The 13,562-nt window shown below is 43.1% G+C and overlaps 1 protein-coding gene across 1 annotated transcript; it reads right to left on the reverse strand.

The window, feature by feature from the left end:
- Positions 1-3,430: 3,430 nt before the first annotated feature.
- LOC141431431 (uncharacterized) lies at positions 3,431-8,998 on the reverse strand. Its single transcript, XM_074092606.1, has 3 exons — positions 7,273-8,998; positions 6,552-6,771; positions 3,431-5,153 (listed from the first exon to the last, which is right to left on the reverse strand). Exons 1-3 carry the CDS (start codon positions 8,996-8,998, stop codon positions 3,431-3,433), a joined length of 3,669 nt encoding a protein of 1,222 aa, XP_073948707.1.
- Positions 8,999-13,562: the final 4,564 nt, after the last annotated feature.

Below are 13,562 nucleotides of genomic sequence, written 5' to 3' on the forward strand. Positions count from 1 at the left end.
TTAGTGCATTTTCGGTATTTTAACAAAACAAACTATAGTACGCATAAACATACTTATAAAGATAAATACATACTTTAAATACATATTAAAACATCCAAGACCCGAAAACAAACATTCGTATTATTCATACAAATATCTGCCCCGGCCGGGAACCGAACCCGGGACCTCAAGCTTCGTAGTCAGGTTCTCTAACCACTTGGCCATCCGGTCGTCGAAATCATCCTAAAATGACTCTACCATAGACTAGAGGCACATTTACTTAATTTTATCGCTGACTGTACCGGGCGCCAATCTGTTTCTCGAGTCAATGGTAGACTTGTCCAAAACGGAACTTTGAAGCATAAGGTAGTATGTCCAGATATGTCCGGGTATGTCCAGCCTTTAGAACTTTTAACCGGACCTTATTCTTGTCTCTGATTCTTCTTTTTTTACTTAATTTTTAAGTCTTTGTTTGTATCTTACCAAACTAAAATGACAAAAACATACTTATTGCGTACATTTTGCATAAGAGCATGGCTCTGCTAACACTGGATATTCGTAGATGCCAGTTGGCATTTTTTTTAGATTTCTACTGACAGAGGCTGGGAGAGGCCGCCATCAAATCATTTTTTTTATTATTAGTATTAAGGATTATTCCTTAAATTATTTATTGAAATAAATAAATAATTAAATTAAAGTAATAAATCGTTTCAGTATCTAAACTGCAACACGTGCAAACACACACAACCACTAAAAAAACCCGCGCACGAAGGGTTCCGTACCATTTATATATACAACATTAGATTATCTATAAAAAGCATTGATAGAGCCCTGTGACAGACGGACGGACAGATAGACAGACAGACAGACAGCAGAGTCTTAGTAATAGGGTTCCGTTGGCACCCTGTGGGTACGGAATCCTAAAAACTAGCCAAGTGCAAGTCGGACTTGTACAACAAGGATTCTGTACAAATTTGTAAGTACCTAGATATCCATGAATGGTCAGTATTAGCAGAGCCCATCTTTTAAGCAAAGTGTACTCAATGTGAGATCATTTTAAATGGGTACTGATATAGACAGACCCTTTTTGTTATTTTTTTTTTATTATAAGAGGGAGACAAACGAGCAAGCGGGTCATCTGATGGGAAATGATCACCACCTTCCATAAGTACTAACAACAGAGAAGAGTCATCTATAGATACTCGTTCATTGTGTCGTACACAGCGTATATTTTTAAAGTACTTACCTCAAGTAGTCGCGCGAGCAGAGCGGTGGCGCGTAGTGTGCGTGTTGCGGCAGCCGCCGAGGCGCGGGCTCCTGAGAAGAAGGCTACGAAATAGCCCGAAACATGTCGAGCTAAACTCGGTTTAAGACGTGAGTTATCCGTTACAATATCATTTAATATAAACTGTACCTAATTATTTTCTTACAATGTCTAATCGAACGTGGACACTTTACTTAGTGAACGAAAGTCACGAACGAAGTGGCAATAAAAAATCTAGGATGATTGTGTTTACAGCAATATATATGGTATGATAGCTAACTATGTATTGTATGACTAATGTTATGCATGGTATGGTACCCAAGTACCTGTAACAATGTATATGTTAGTGACCAAGTGATTAATAGGGGCATTATTATAATGCCCGGGCATTATGAATAATGACAAGCTATACCGGGCAATTGATAATTATTATCTAAACTTCATTATTTATCATATTGCCCGGATCATGAGTATTGCTACATGATCGTTGGGCAATTTGATTACAACTGATTTTTGGCCAAATGAAGTCTGATTCAATCAACCGGAGTTAGGTGCGACGACGAGCGCGCGAGGAGGACCGTATAAGGTTCAATGAGGGCTATCGTTTTTGTCTCACTAGATGGCGCACTGTTGCGTGAGGTTTTTAATTGTGGCTTTCAACGTCTGTTATTACGGGAGTGAAAACAAAGTTTAGATTAATACACCTTAAAACCGTACATAAAAATATCGAGCAACAACCCGCGTAATGCAGATGCGTTGCCAACCTAGAGGCCTAAGATGGAATACCTCACGTGCCAGTAATTTCACCGGCTGTCTTAGTCTCCACGCCGAAACGCAACAGTGCAAGCACTGCTGCTTCACGGTAGGATTAGCGAGCAAGATCCTACTTGCACAAGGCCCTACCACCTTTCATGTGCAAATTACATTTGAAATTTACCACGAGCTTACGGTGCAGGAAAACATCGTGAGGAAACCTGCACAAATGGTGTGTGTGAAGTTCTCAATCCGCACTGGCCCGCGTGGGAACTACGGCCCAAGCCCTCTCATTGTGAAAGGCGGCCTGTGCCCAGCAGTGCGACATATATATGCTAGGATGATAATGAACAATGTATACGAAAAATTCAGTATAGTCACCACCACCAATATCTGACACCACAAAGCGTGCATAAATATCTGATAATACTCTATTTGTAGGGGCCGGTGCCAGTAGTACCTGTCGGATATTTTTGCACGTTTACCTTTACTTGCTCGAATTTTATTTGCCCGAATTTCATTTGCCATACCAACGTTTGCCATAAAATATATAGAACCGTGCTGTTTTCAGGTTTTTTTTTAATGTCATCATATAGAATGCAGAAGTTAGGTTACGTTAGTTAATATCAACTCTGAAGAAATTACTACTTCAGAAATAAATTACTTTATGGCAAATGAAAATTCTAGAAAACGATACATTCGGGCATATGAAATTCGGGCAAACGATAGAGAACCATTTTTGCACGCTCCGCTGTGGCAGATATTAATGCAAATAAACTGCAGGCGCTTCATTTACCTATCCTCCCACAGCATAGCTCTAGTGGAAACAGCTGAGCGGAGCGAGGCGAGGTAAATGAAGCGTTCCTATTGGTTCACGAAAAACACATCCTCGCACATCTCCGGGTAAAACGCAGCCTAAGCTTAAAGGCGCGGCCACATGCAAATCGCTCGACGCTCGTTTTTAACGTCAAATCAGCAGGGCTACTATGAAACTCGAAACTCGTAGTTCGTATCGTACCGTCCCTCTCGCTCTCGTATTAAATAGTGTAACGGATAAGCGGGAAAATGAGAAAGGCGGTGTTTCTTGTGATACTTCCGAAATTATGAGCAAACAACGATATGCAGATGTGTTAGCGTAGGATGTTTGAGACGGACTGAAGTGCTTAAGAAAACGCACACACACACGCATGCGGTCGCTTGCACATAGAAAGATTTATTTCTATACAATAGTTGTTCCTTAAATACTAACAGATGGCGCTACAGGTAAGTAATTATAAATTAGTTTTTAATCCTAATTGTAAGCGAGATATTTAAAGAAATGTTTAGAGTTAAGTTTAGACATGTTTCATGTTATATAAGTAGTTTAAGTTTATTTTTCAGGGATACAGCGCCATCTAGCGGCAACATCCTCCCCGCCGTGCCGCTCTAGCGGCACTACTCTGTTGTAGGAATAAGTGCTATACGGGACACAGATCGCTTTAGTAGTCCCGACTTGGTCTTCACCAGGACCACTCTGACTTGCCCATCTTTGCCGGGATAGGTCGAAATAATGATGCCTCGTGGCCATGTGTTTCTGGGGCTGTCAGGGTCTACAATTAGTACCAAGTCCCCAATCTTCAACGGGGTGCGTGCTTGGTGCCATTTGCCTCTGGGCAGCATCTCAGGCAGCACTTCTCGGACCCACCTCTTCCAGTACATGTCAGCCAGTCGTTGTGCTATGCGCCACTGTTTACGTAAGTAAAATTCGGTATCATCAAATACGCCGGGTACAGGTAGAGACGATGAAGGGCCAATTAAAAAATGATTAGGGGTGATGCTTTCATCGGTGCCTGGCTCTACTGATACGTGCGTTAGGGGTCGGCTATTTATCATGTTCTCGACTTCAGCGATCAGAGTAGCGAGAGTTTCGTCACGGGGCGCTCGCTCTTTCAGTACCACCTTTAAAGCTGTCTTAAAATTGCGTATCAGCCGCTCCCACGCCCCCCCCCCCCAATGAGGGCTTACTGGTGGTATGAAGGTCCAATCAGTATTGTTTATGGCTCCAAAGTTCTTCAGGGCCTCTTCATCTATTTCCTGAACGGCGCGCTTTAATTCTGCATCTGCGCCTTTAAGATTAGTTCCATTATCTGAATAAAGGTGCGCAGGCCATCCGCGCCTTGCTGCCATTCTTCGAAGAGCCATAATAAGAGAGTCCGTGGTAAGTGAATTAACTATCTCTATGTGAACGCCGCGTATAGTAAGGCAAGTGAAAAGCACGCCGTATCTCTTTTCGCGGCGCCTTCCAATAGTCACCTCCATTGGTCCAAATAAATCAAGGCCACAGTGCGAAAATGGACGCTGGTGGTGGGCCATTCGTCCAGCTGGCAGATCTCCCATCCGAGGCATCTGTGGCTTTGCCTTTTGTATTCTGCAGGTCATGCATTGCGCCGCTACACTTTTAACCGTAGGGCGCATTCGAACGATCCAAAACTTCTGTTTTAACTCGTTTACGACCGTCTCTCGGTTTGCGTGCGCTGCTCTGACATGATAATACTTGACAATGAGCCGCGTCACGTGATGCTGGCCATCCAGAATGATCGGATGCTTGACGTGGTCTGATATCCCGGCGGCAGCGCCGATACGCCCGCCAACGCGCAAGACATCGCATTCGTCGAGAAATGGCGAAAGTGATATTAATTTGCTGTTGCGTTCTATGTTTTTATTGTTCCTAATAGCAACTATCTCCTTAGCAAATGAATCCACTTGAGCTTGCCGGAACAATAAGCTTTCAGCCTTTTTTATGATTATGCAATCCGATCCTTGTATCCACTTCTTGCGGGTATCACACTTGCTGATAAATTTCAGGACTGACGCTGCGGCTCCTCGTAAACGCAGCCACGATGAAAATCTCGTTGCTTCTGGCACCGGTAAGTCAGCGGAATTAGCAATGCAAACTGTATTTACCTTTTCTAAATTTTCCTCATTTATATGTGTTTCTGTTTCAGGTTCAGCCGGCCAGCGGTCAGGAACGGAGTACAGGAAAGCGGGCCCGCGATACCATTCACTCTCAGCGTGTAAGTGATAAGGTTTTTCCTTCGTCGCCGCATCCGCCACATTCATCGTTGAGGGAACGTAATGCCACTCGGAAATGTTGCTCATTGTATCAATCTCTCCGAGTCTGTTTGCAATAAAAACTTTATAATTTCTATCTTCGTTTCTTATCCAATGTAGGACTATAGTGGAGTCCGTCCAAAAATATTTAGAATTAGGTACAATGCGATGTTCTTCTAAAATCGTAGTTGCCAAGCGACAGCCAAGCAATGCAGCTTGAAGTTCCATTCGTGGTACGCAGACTGACTTCACGCTAGCCACCCGGCACTTGCTGGCGATAAAGGAAACCTGCACGCTCTGATCTTCGTTTACTACGCGCCAATATGCGACACACGCGTAGGCTGAGAGCGCCGCGTCACACATAACGTGCAGCTCGACTCTTGTTTGTTTAATTGCAATATTGAAGTACCATCTTGGTATCTTTAAATCCTTTAAGCTCTGCAGTTGAGTTATCCAATCTCGAAACGTGGCGAACATCTGATCGGGAATTTGACTGTCCCAATTGATATTTAATTTCCAAGTAGTTTGTATCATAATTCTTCCTTTGATTGTAAATGGTGCTAATAAACCGTAAACGTCAAAAATGGACATTACGATTCGCAGCAATTCTCGCTTAGTCGGCTTTCTTTTCAGGGTCAAAATATCATCCGGAACACGCTTAAGTGACAAATCGAATCCGAGAGTATCACTATTCGGATTCCATAGCAAACCAAGTGTCCGTTCCGTTTGGTTGTCGCACTCTGTTTTGAACTTTATAGCAATAGTGCTCAAGGCTCGCTTTGGCACGCCGCTTAGAACATCTTGTTTGTTGCATGATAAGTTGACCATCTCAAAGCCACCTTCTTTGTGAATTTTCAAAATATCGTTTACTATTTTCGTAGCACTTTCACTTGAGTCATGGCTGTCGATATAGTCATCCATGTAGTGAGCTGTAACGATAGCGTTGACAGCCTCAGGCATCTCCGACTTGAATCTTTGCGCGTTCTTATTCTTAACATACTGCGCGATAAAGGGTGAGCATACACCGCCAAAAAACAGGGCAGTCATTGCAAAGGTCTTTACAGGCTCGCTGCTGTCTTCACGCCATAAAAATCGCAAAGCGTTCTGGTCCTCTTTAATTATTTTTATACGAAGAAACATGTCTTTGATGTCACCGACGACGCCGACCGAGCCCTCCCTAAATCTGAACATTATACCCAGTAGGGACTGTAATAAATTGGGACCTTGAAGTAAGTAGCTATTTAAGGAATGACCACCAGAGGTCGAGGCAGCATCTAGGACAATGCGAAGTTTTTTTTTATTGGGATTGTCAACACCGAAGTGTGGAAGGTACCAACGGCGAAAACCAGGCTCATCGGTCGTCACCTCGCGTGCGTAACCACTAGAGAACAGGTGCGTCATTCTCTCTCGATAACGCGCGGCATATTCTTTATTTTGTTTCATTTTATTTTCTACAGAAATTAACCTCTTGTACGCGGTCGGGTAAGAGTCCGGCAGGGCGTCATCACTTTTCCATGGCAGGCCAACTTCCCACTGGCCATTGTGTAATTTAGCAGTTTCGTCCAGAATGGCCATCGCTCGTAACTCACTTTTGTTCTGACGCGGTTTCGTTGTAACACCGATAGCTTCTAAGGCGAAAGAATTACGCACTAACGAGTGCAATTCCATCCACGCCTGTTTATCATCTGAGATTTCAAGTAAGTCAGCATTGTGATTGTTTGTAGTTACAAATAAACAGGCTGCGTCGGCCATAGGTAACAGCTGAGAGGGCGTGTCCGGGGTGGCGGTGAAGGGCGCGGGGAGCGCCGGCGCAGAGGGACAATTATACGGTTGCGCTCGCGTTGATAAAAGTGATGCGTCATTCTCTGCCCGGCCGGCCGCAGGAAAACTACTTATAACGCCGTGAATGCACCATCCCAACGCCGTGCGCGTAGCGTATGGCTTGTTTTTGCTTCCCATGACTGTGTCAAGCGGAGCGAGTAAATGACAATGATCCTGGCCAATTAACAGTTGTGGTTTGACATCGTCGCGTGGTACACAAGTTGTAAAGTTTTGTAAATGTTCATATTTTTCGAAATTAACACTCGACATTTTTTGCACCGGTAAATTAAGTTCATTCATCTTGCGAGCGCGCAAATCAAACGTATCACCATTGAAGTTAGTAACCGTAAAGTTCACTGTCTCACTATTGCACAGCAATTCGGTATTGTCCCAAGCGCCGCGCACTCGTAACTTTTGAATGCAGCCATGCAGGCCTAGCGTGTTCGCGAGATCAGCTGATAATAGCGATAAGGTGGCGCCGTCGTCTAGTAAAGCGTAAACCAAAGCGGTACCGGTAGGTCCATGAATAGTGAGCGGTACCACTTTTAGTAATACTTTAGCCTTCAGGGTGGTGGTGTTAGCGGCCACTTCACTTGGTTCATCCTCCTCTTCGACACTTTTTATTGAACTGCTTTTGTTTGAATGGACACTTGCACCAAAGTTTACATTGTCTTGGCGAATTTTATAATGTAAGAGTTTGTGATGATTTTGTCCACAACCGTCCACATCACAAGCACTAGCCGAGCATTTGTCCTTATCATGGCGCAAAATAAGACACTTGAAGCATAATCTGTTGGCGCGAACAAATCTCCAGCGGTCGCGCCGCATTGCTCTTTTGAAACGTGAGCAATCCGGCAGACGATGAACAGCTAAACTACAAAACCGGCACTTCTCCTCTTCAGCACTAATGAGAACCGGGATCGGCGGGCCGCGGCGCTCTTCATAACGCCTTCTATAGCTTGTATCAGCTTGGCTATTGATGTGCGACACGCCTGAGACTGATGCTTTTGTAGCTTCGCTCACTAGAAAGTCAGTCAGCATCTCGAACTTGGTCTTCGTACTACTCTCATACTGATAACGATAAGCGTAGTCTGACCATCTATGTATAAGATCACTTGGAAATTTCGATATCACTGTAGTTATAAGCTCGGGGCTTCGCAAGTAATCCGATTGATTTATTGCCAGAGCGGCCACGGCGAAATTCTTTATTTTAGTGGCAAAGTTTACAATTTCATTATGGTAAGCGTGTGGCAGCGGAGGCAGCCTTTTAATTTGAGCCACAATCTTATTAATAATCAACTCGGGGCGGCCGAAGCGAAGTTTTAGGGTTTGCATTATCACTTCCGGTTTGGTGTTCCCGATAAGCATCGACACGACGGCTTCCTTAGCTTCACCGCGTAAACACTTTCGCAGGCGGTATATATTTTCAGTGTCAGTAAAATTGTACAGCATCGATGATTCCTTAAAGGCCGCTTGAAATTGCAGCCATTCTATAGGATCACCAAAATACAATGGCATATCTCTGGACTCAGCAAATCTTGAGCTCGTTTCTCGATTCGCTATCTTGGAAGTAGATGCATTAATAGCATCTTTCAATGCGCAAGCTAACATTTCTATGTCGGTAGATGGTCGCTCGTTCTGCAATGGCGGTGCGGGTGGACACTCGTAGCGGTCGATAACCGGTTTGTCGCCGACGTGGCCTGTCCATTGCTCGCCGTTTTGACCCAGCTCACGTTGACTACGATCGATCCAAGCTTCCACTTTCGATCTTCCCGAATTTTCAGTACCATATGACTTGTCACTTTTACGAGACTGCAATTCAAGCGCTACTAACTCGGCTGCTAATCTTTTATCGATCAACTCCTTTTCGATCTTGGCTTTTGCTTCAGCGGCCTCTAGCTCCAGTTGAATTCTTCTAGCTAGTACCACAGATGACGAAGTAGATTTTCGAGAAGGTTCGTTCTTAGCGCCTTCAGTATGTGGACGTTGCTGAAGTTCTATCTTGGTGCCTTTCATCTTTATCCCTTGTTCGGATGACACCTCTGCACCACGTTCCTCCATTTGTTTGGCAAAAGCTTCTTGCTTCAACATGCGTCGCGTTTTAATACCACTGCGCGCCGGGGTATGAAACATTGAGCACAGCCAGTCCTGCTCCTAGGTCTGATACCCAAGATCCGGTTCGAAGACCACTTTGTAACGGATAAGCGGGAAAATGAGAAAGGCGGTGTTTTTTGTGATACTTCCGAAATTATGAGCAAACAACGATATGCAGATGTGTTAGCGTAGGATGTTTGAGACGGACTGAAGTGCTTAAGAAAACGCACACACACACGCATGCGGTCGCTTGCACATAGAAAGATTTATTTCTATACAATAGTTGTTCCTTAAATACTAACAGATGGCGCTACAGGTAAGTAATTATAAATTAGTTTTTAATCCTAATTGTAAGCGAGATATTTAAAGAAATGTTTAGAGTTAAGTTTAGACATGTTTTCATGTTATATAAGGTTATATAAGTAGTTTAAGTTTATTTTTCAGGGATACAGCGCCATCTAGCGGCAACAAAATAGTATAAACAGTCAGAGGGACCGCACGACACGTTCTTCCAGTTTCGAGTTTCGTAGTAGCCCTGCTGGCCCTAATACCACGACTGCAAAACTCGAACTTCGTATGTTGCTGTCCCGCTGACGCTTATGTCATTTAATACGCGAGTGAAAGGGACGGTGCGACACGAACTCTGGTCACATGACATAGCGATAAAGCTGAAAATAATGAGCTTTATCGCTGGAAGAAAAATCGCTGGTCCTTTTGGCATCACACTACAGCACAACGTCTCTAATTTTCCTCTCTTCTCCTATTTATGTTTTTACTGTGTTTTTGTTGTGATGTAGTGTGTTTGTGTGTTGTCCGGATTGGTGACGAAAACTTGGAGCAAGTGAATGAATTTGTGTACCTGGGATCTATGTTTACTAGGGATGGAAAGTGTGAAAGTGATATTGAAAGGAGAGTAAAGGCTGGTAACGTACCTAGTGAATGGAGCGTTGCACACCTTTATGAATAGCCAGAAAATCTCCAAAAGAGCTCGTCTGGCTGTGCATAGAGGGGTGCTGGTACCAACACTCATGTATGGAAGTGAAAGTTGGGTGTGGCAGGAAAGAAAGGCATCAAAGTAGAATAAATGCGGTAGAAATGAGAGCGTTAAGAAGTATGTTAGGTGTGAAATTGAGTGACAGAATTAGAAATAGTGCGATAAGGGAACGCTGTGGTGTAAATGAAGTCACACGGATTGAGAAAGGGATGCTTGGATGGTTTGGGTATGTTGAGAGAATGAATGAAAACAGATTGACTAAGCAGATCTATAAGACGAGCGTGAATGGGAACGTTGGGAGAGGAAGGCCTAGACGAACGTACCACGATCAAATCGGGGACGTTCTGAAGAAAGGTCGGGTCAGGAGTACTCTAAACCGACGTGCATGTATGAAAAGATTGATGAATGTAGAGGAAGCGAGAGTTGTATGCCAGAATCGTAGCAAGTGGAAGGATGTAGTCTCTGCCTACCCCGTTGGGAAAGAGGCGTGATTTTATGTATGTATGTAGTGCGTTTTTGTTGTCAATAAATGTTGTGGGTTTGAGTTGGAGTTTGAAAAAAAAACCTCTTCAATTTCGGCAAAAACACTGTTTTTTTTTCATTCGCTCCGATATCTTTTATTTGTACCACTGCCACGACTGCTACTAAATGAGATTAGAAATCAGCTTCCAAGACCATGATCATCCTGCAAGCAGCGCCATCTTGTCGCTGCTGCTCGACGCGGCGACTTGACGCTACTTTTTCGAGTCGCGGGAAATTCAAAATCACATTCAAAATGGGGCCACGAGACCAGATTTATCGCTGCAATCGAGCGACGGGCGACTGCATGTGGTAGCGTTATGAAAGAAATTTGTAGAGAAAGATTGTAAGCAATTGTGTAGTTGGACAATGAAGGCTAAACGAGTGTTTTAACCTCGTTAGACAACTAGGTGACTGAGACTAATTTATCGCATCGCGGCTGTATTCTCATTTGTTCTATGTCTTTCTATGGATTTAATATTGCCAGTCGTTGTATAAAAAGTGGCATTAAGTAATTAGCTACTTTTTCTTGCTAATTCAACACAATGTAGTGCTAATTCATAAATAGGTACTTTTGAAGAAACAATTTAATTCTTGAATATTTATTAACAAGTGGCACTCGCGAAAATAAGTTTTTAGTAAAAAAAAAACATTTTTAATACAAGGTTTTTTTTGCTGACTGTAGTTTTTGTTGACTGTACTTGTATTGTCACCCAAATTACATTTGAATAAGTACCAAATTTATGCCATTGCGATGCCATTAACCGTTGAAGAGTTCCGTCCTGTGGAGACGATCCTGGCCGGACTACCAGGATGTCACTATCAGATTATTGTATTGTCACCAGATAAGTTTACCAAATTTACTTAATAATATTGTTGTGTCTTGTGTAGTGCTGTCTATTGCTGTGTTGTGAATATATGTATATTTCTTTCTCTTTCTAAATTTCAAGTGGATCGGACTACTGGAAGTGAGTCAAATAATTGTCTATAAGTATTAAAAATTTCATCTTCACATCAACGCAGAAGTTAAACAGTTGCGTACTGTCATAAATAATCTTTCCGGCCTACCGTAACCATTTTATGGCTTTGCTGAAGTGTCCTACTTTGTTAACCGACTTCAAAAAAGGAGGTTATCAGTTCTGTTGTATTTTTTTATGTTTGTTACCTCGGAACTTTATGTCGGCATTTATGACCCGACTAGCCGTTACCCGGGACTACGTCCGAGCAGAACTCTTTTATTGCTATCCTGCGAGAACTATGCAATTTTCCGGGATAAAGACTATCCTATCATAATAGGATAGACGACGAAGAAGAAGAAACATCCCATATACATAGGAAAAAATCGTGTCTAGATTCCTGTCCAGCGGTGGTGTAGGGGTTATAGCACGCAGCACGGATCGCTGAGGACCTGGGTTCGATTCCCAGCGCTGGTCTCTTTTTCCGGTTTTTCTGTGCATCCATGTCTCAGTTTGTATTCTCGATATGGTTTCACGGGATACCCGTAAAAGTAACAAATTTGGAGTTGAAATAAAAAAAATACAAAAAGACTCCAAAAAACCAATCATAAGAAACATCCCGTCTGAAGCACTGAACCGATGTAGATGAAATTCGGTATACAGATAATTTGAGTCCCAGAGAAGCAAACAAACTAACAGACTTACAAACTTTCGCATTTATAATATTAGTGAGATTAAAAAAATATACATATATTTCTACCAGAATCAATGTAGAGTTATCAGGGCCTGATTTACCTACAGGTTAGTTAGAGGCTAGGGCGTGTGGACCAAGAGGGCGGCCGGCGCGGCCCTCAGCTTTACTTACATAAATAATGTCTGGTAATTTTGGAAAAATACTTGCGTTTGACACAGGCGTGAGTGCGATAGTGGGATAGGTGGATTGTGAGAAAAACAGAGGTCATTTTAGATTATGAGGAGTTATTGTCGCAGGAGGCGCATGTTCGTAGTTAGTCTGAGCGGTCAATCAGGCACTGAGTCATGTGGGGTAAACGTACCATCTTAGACCTCTAGGTTGGCAACGCATCTGCAATACCCCTGGTGTTGCAGATGTTTATGGGCGGTGGTGATCTCTTACCATCAGAAGAGCAAGTGTCGTTTGCCATCCAGTCGAATAAAAAAAAAATTACTGGCAGCGAGCCGCGAGGCCTAGGCGCTGGTTTTCAGCCTAACACATCTTTTTCAAACTGCCACCACAGCAATAACTATTCAGGGTTCCGTAACCAAAGGGCCCAAACGTAGCTCTATTGCTGCTACTCACACGTCTGTCCGTATAACGCATTCACTGACCTCCACAGGTGCCATCGACGCACATGTATGAATAATTATGACAGCGGCACTGGGTGAAGTTCCGAAAACGCATATATGCGTCAGTGGCAGTGAATGCGATAACCGCCGTTACTAATTTTGGACAAGAACAAACCTAAGAAGTATTCAAGTTTTTTTATGAAACACCCATAACCGCCTGAAGTTTCTTTAAAGTAGCATTGCTATTAACATTATCGTAGGATTAGTAACTTTCCTAAAACAAAATAATAGGCGCTTATACTTTAAGTGAGAGAAGATTTTCCATGTCAGTCTTTATCACATTTACGTCTCATCTCCACCAAACATCAATAAGGGCAGCAGCAGCAGCAGAAATGGCAGAAACTGCCAAAGCAGGAGAATACAGTGGTCTCGGTGCCGAATATAATTTTGTACCTTTCGGCGTCGAGACCCTTGGTCCGTGGGGCCCTGGCGCTCTGAGTCTCTTCAAAGATCTATCAAAGAGCTGAGACCGAATAGCTGGCAGTTTCCTCGCTCAACGCATCAGTCTTGCGATCCAGCGGGGAAATGCTGCCAGCATCTTTGGTACTATGCCGCAGGGTCCATTTTTAGATTTATTATAGTTTTAGCTTATTTAATTTTATTGCACCTAATATACCTTTTTTTTAGTTGGACCTGTACTGTTCTGGAAATACATTCACATAAGGTTGATTTGTATGGCTTTTGAAACGTCGTTTTTCACTAAATTTTATAGCTTTATGTCGTGTCG

This window comes from Choristoneura fumiferana, chromosome 9 (genome assembly GCF_025370935.1).
Source record: "Choristoneura fumiferana chromosome 9, NRCan_CFum_1, whole genome shotgun sequence".
Taxonomy (NCBI): Eukaryota; Metazoa; Arthropoda; class Insecta; order Lepidoptera; family Tortricidae; genus Choristoneura; species Choristoneura fumiferana.

Excerpts from the sequence above, each read along its gene's own strand:
- LOC141431431 (XM_074092606.1), bottom strand. The coding sequence starts at position 8,998 with ATGTTGAAGCAAGAAGCTTTTGCCAAACAAATGGAGGAACGTGGTGCA. Across the intron at positions 6,772-7,272 it reads TACCGAATTGCTGTGCAATA|ATGATAAACAGGCGTGGATG; the intron begins GTGAGACAGTGA and ends TTGAAATCTCAG. Across the intron at positions 5,154-6,551 it reads TACCCGACCGCGTACAAGAG|ACTCGGAGAGATTGATACAA; the intron begins GTTAATTTCTGT and ends TATTGCAAACAG.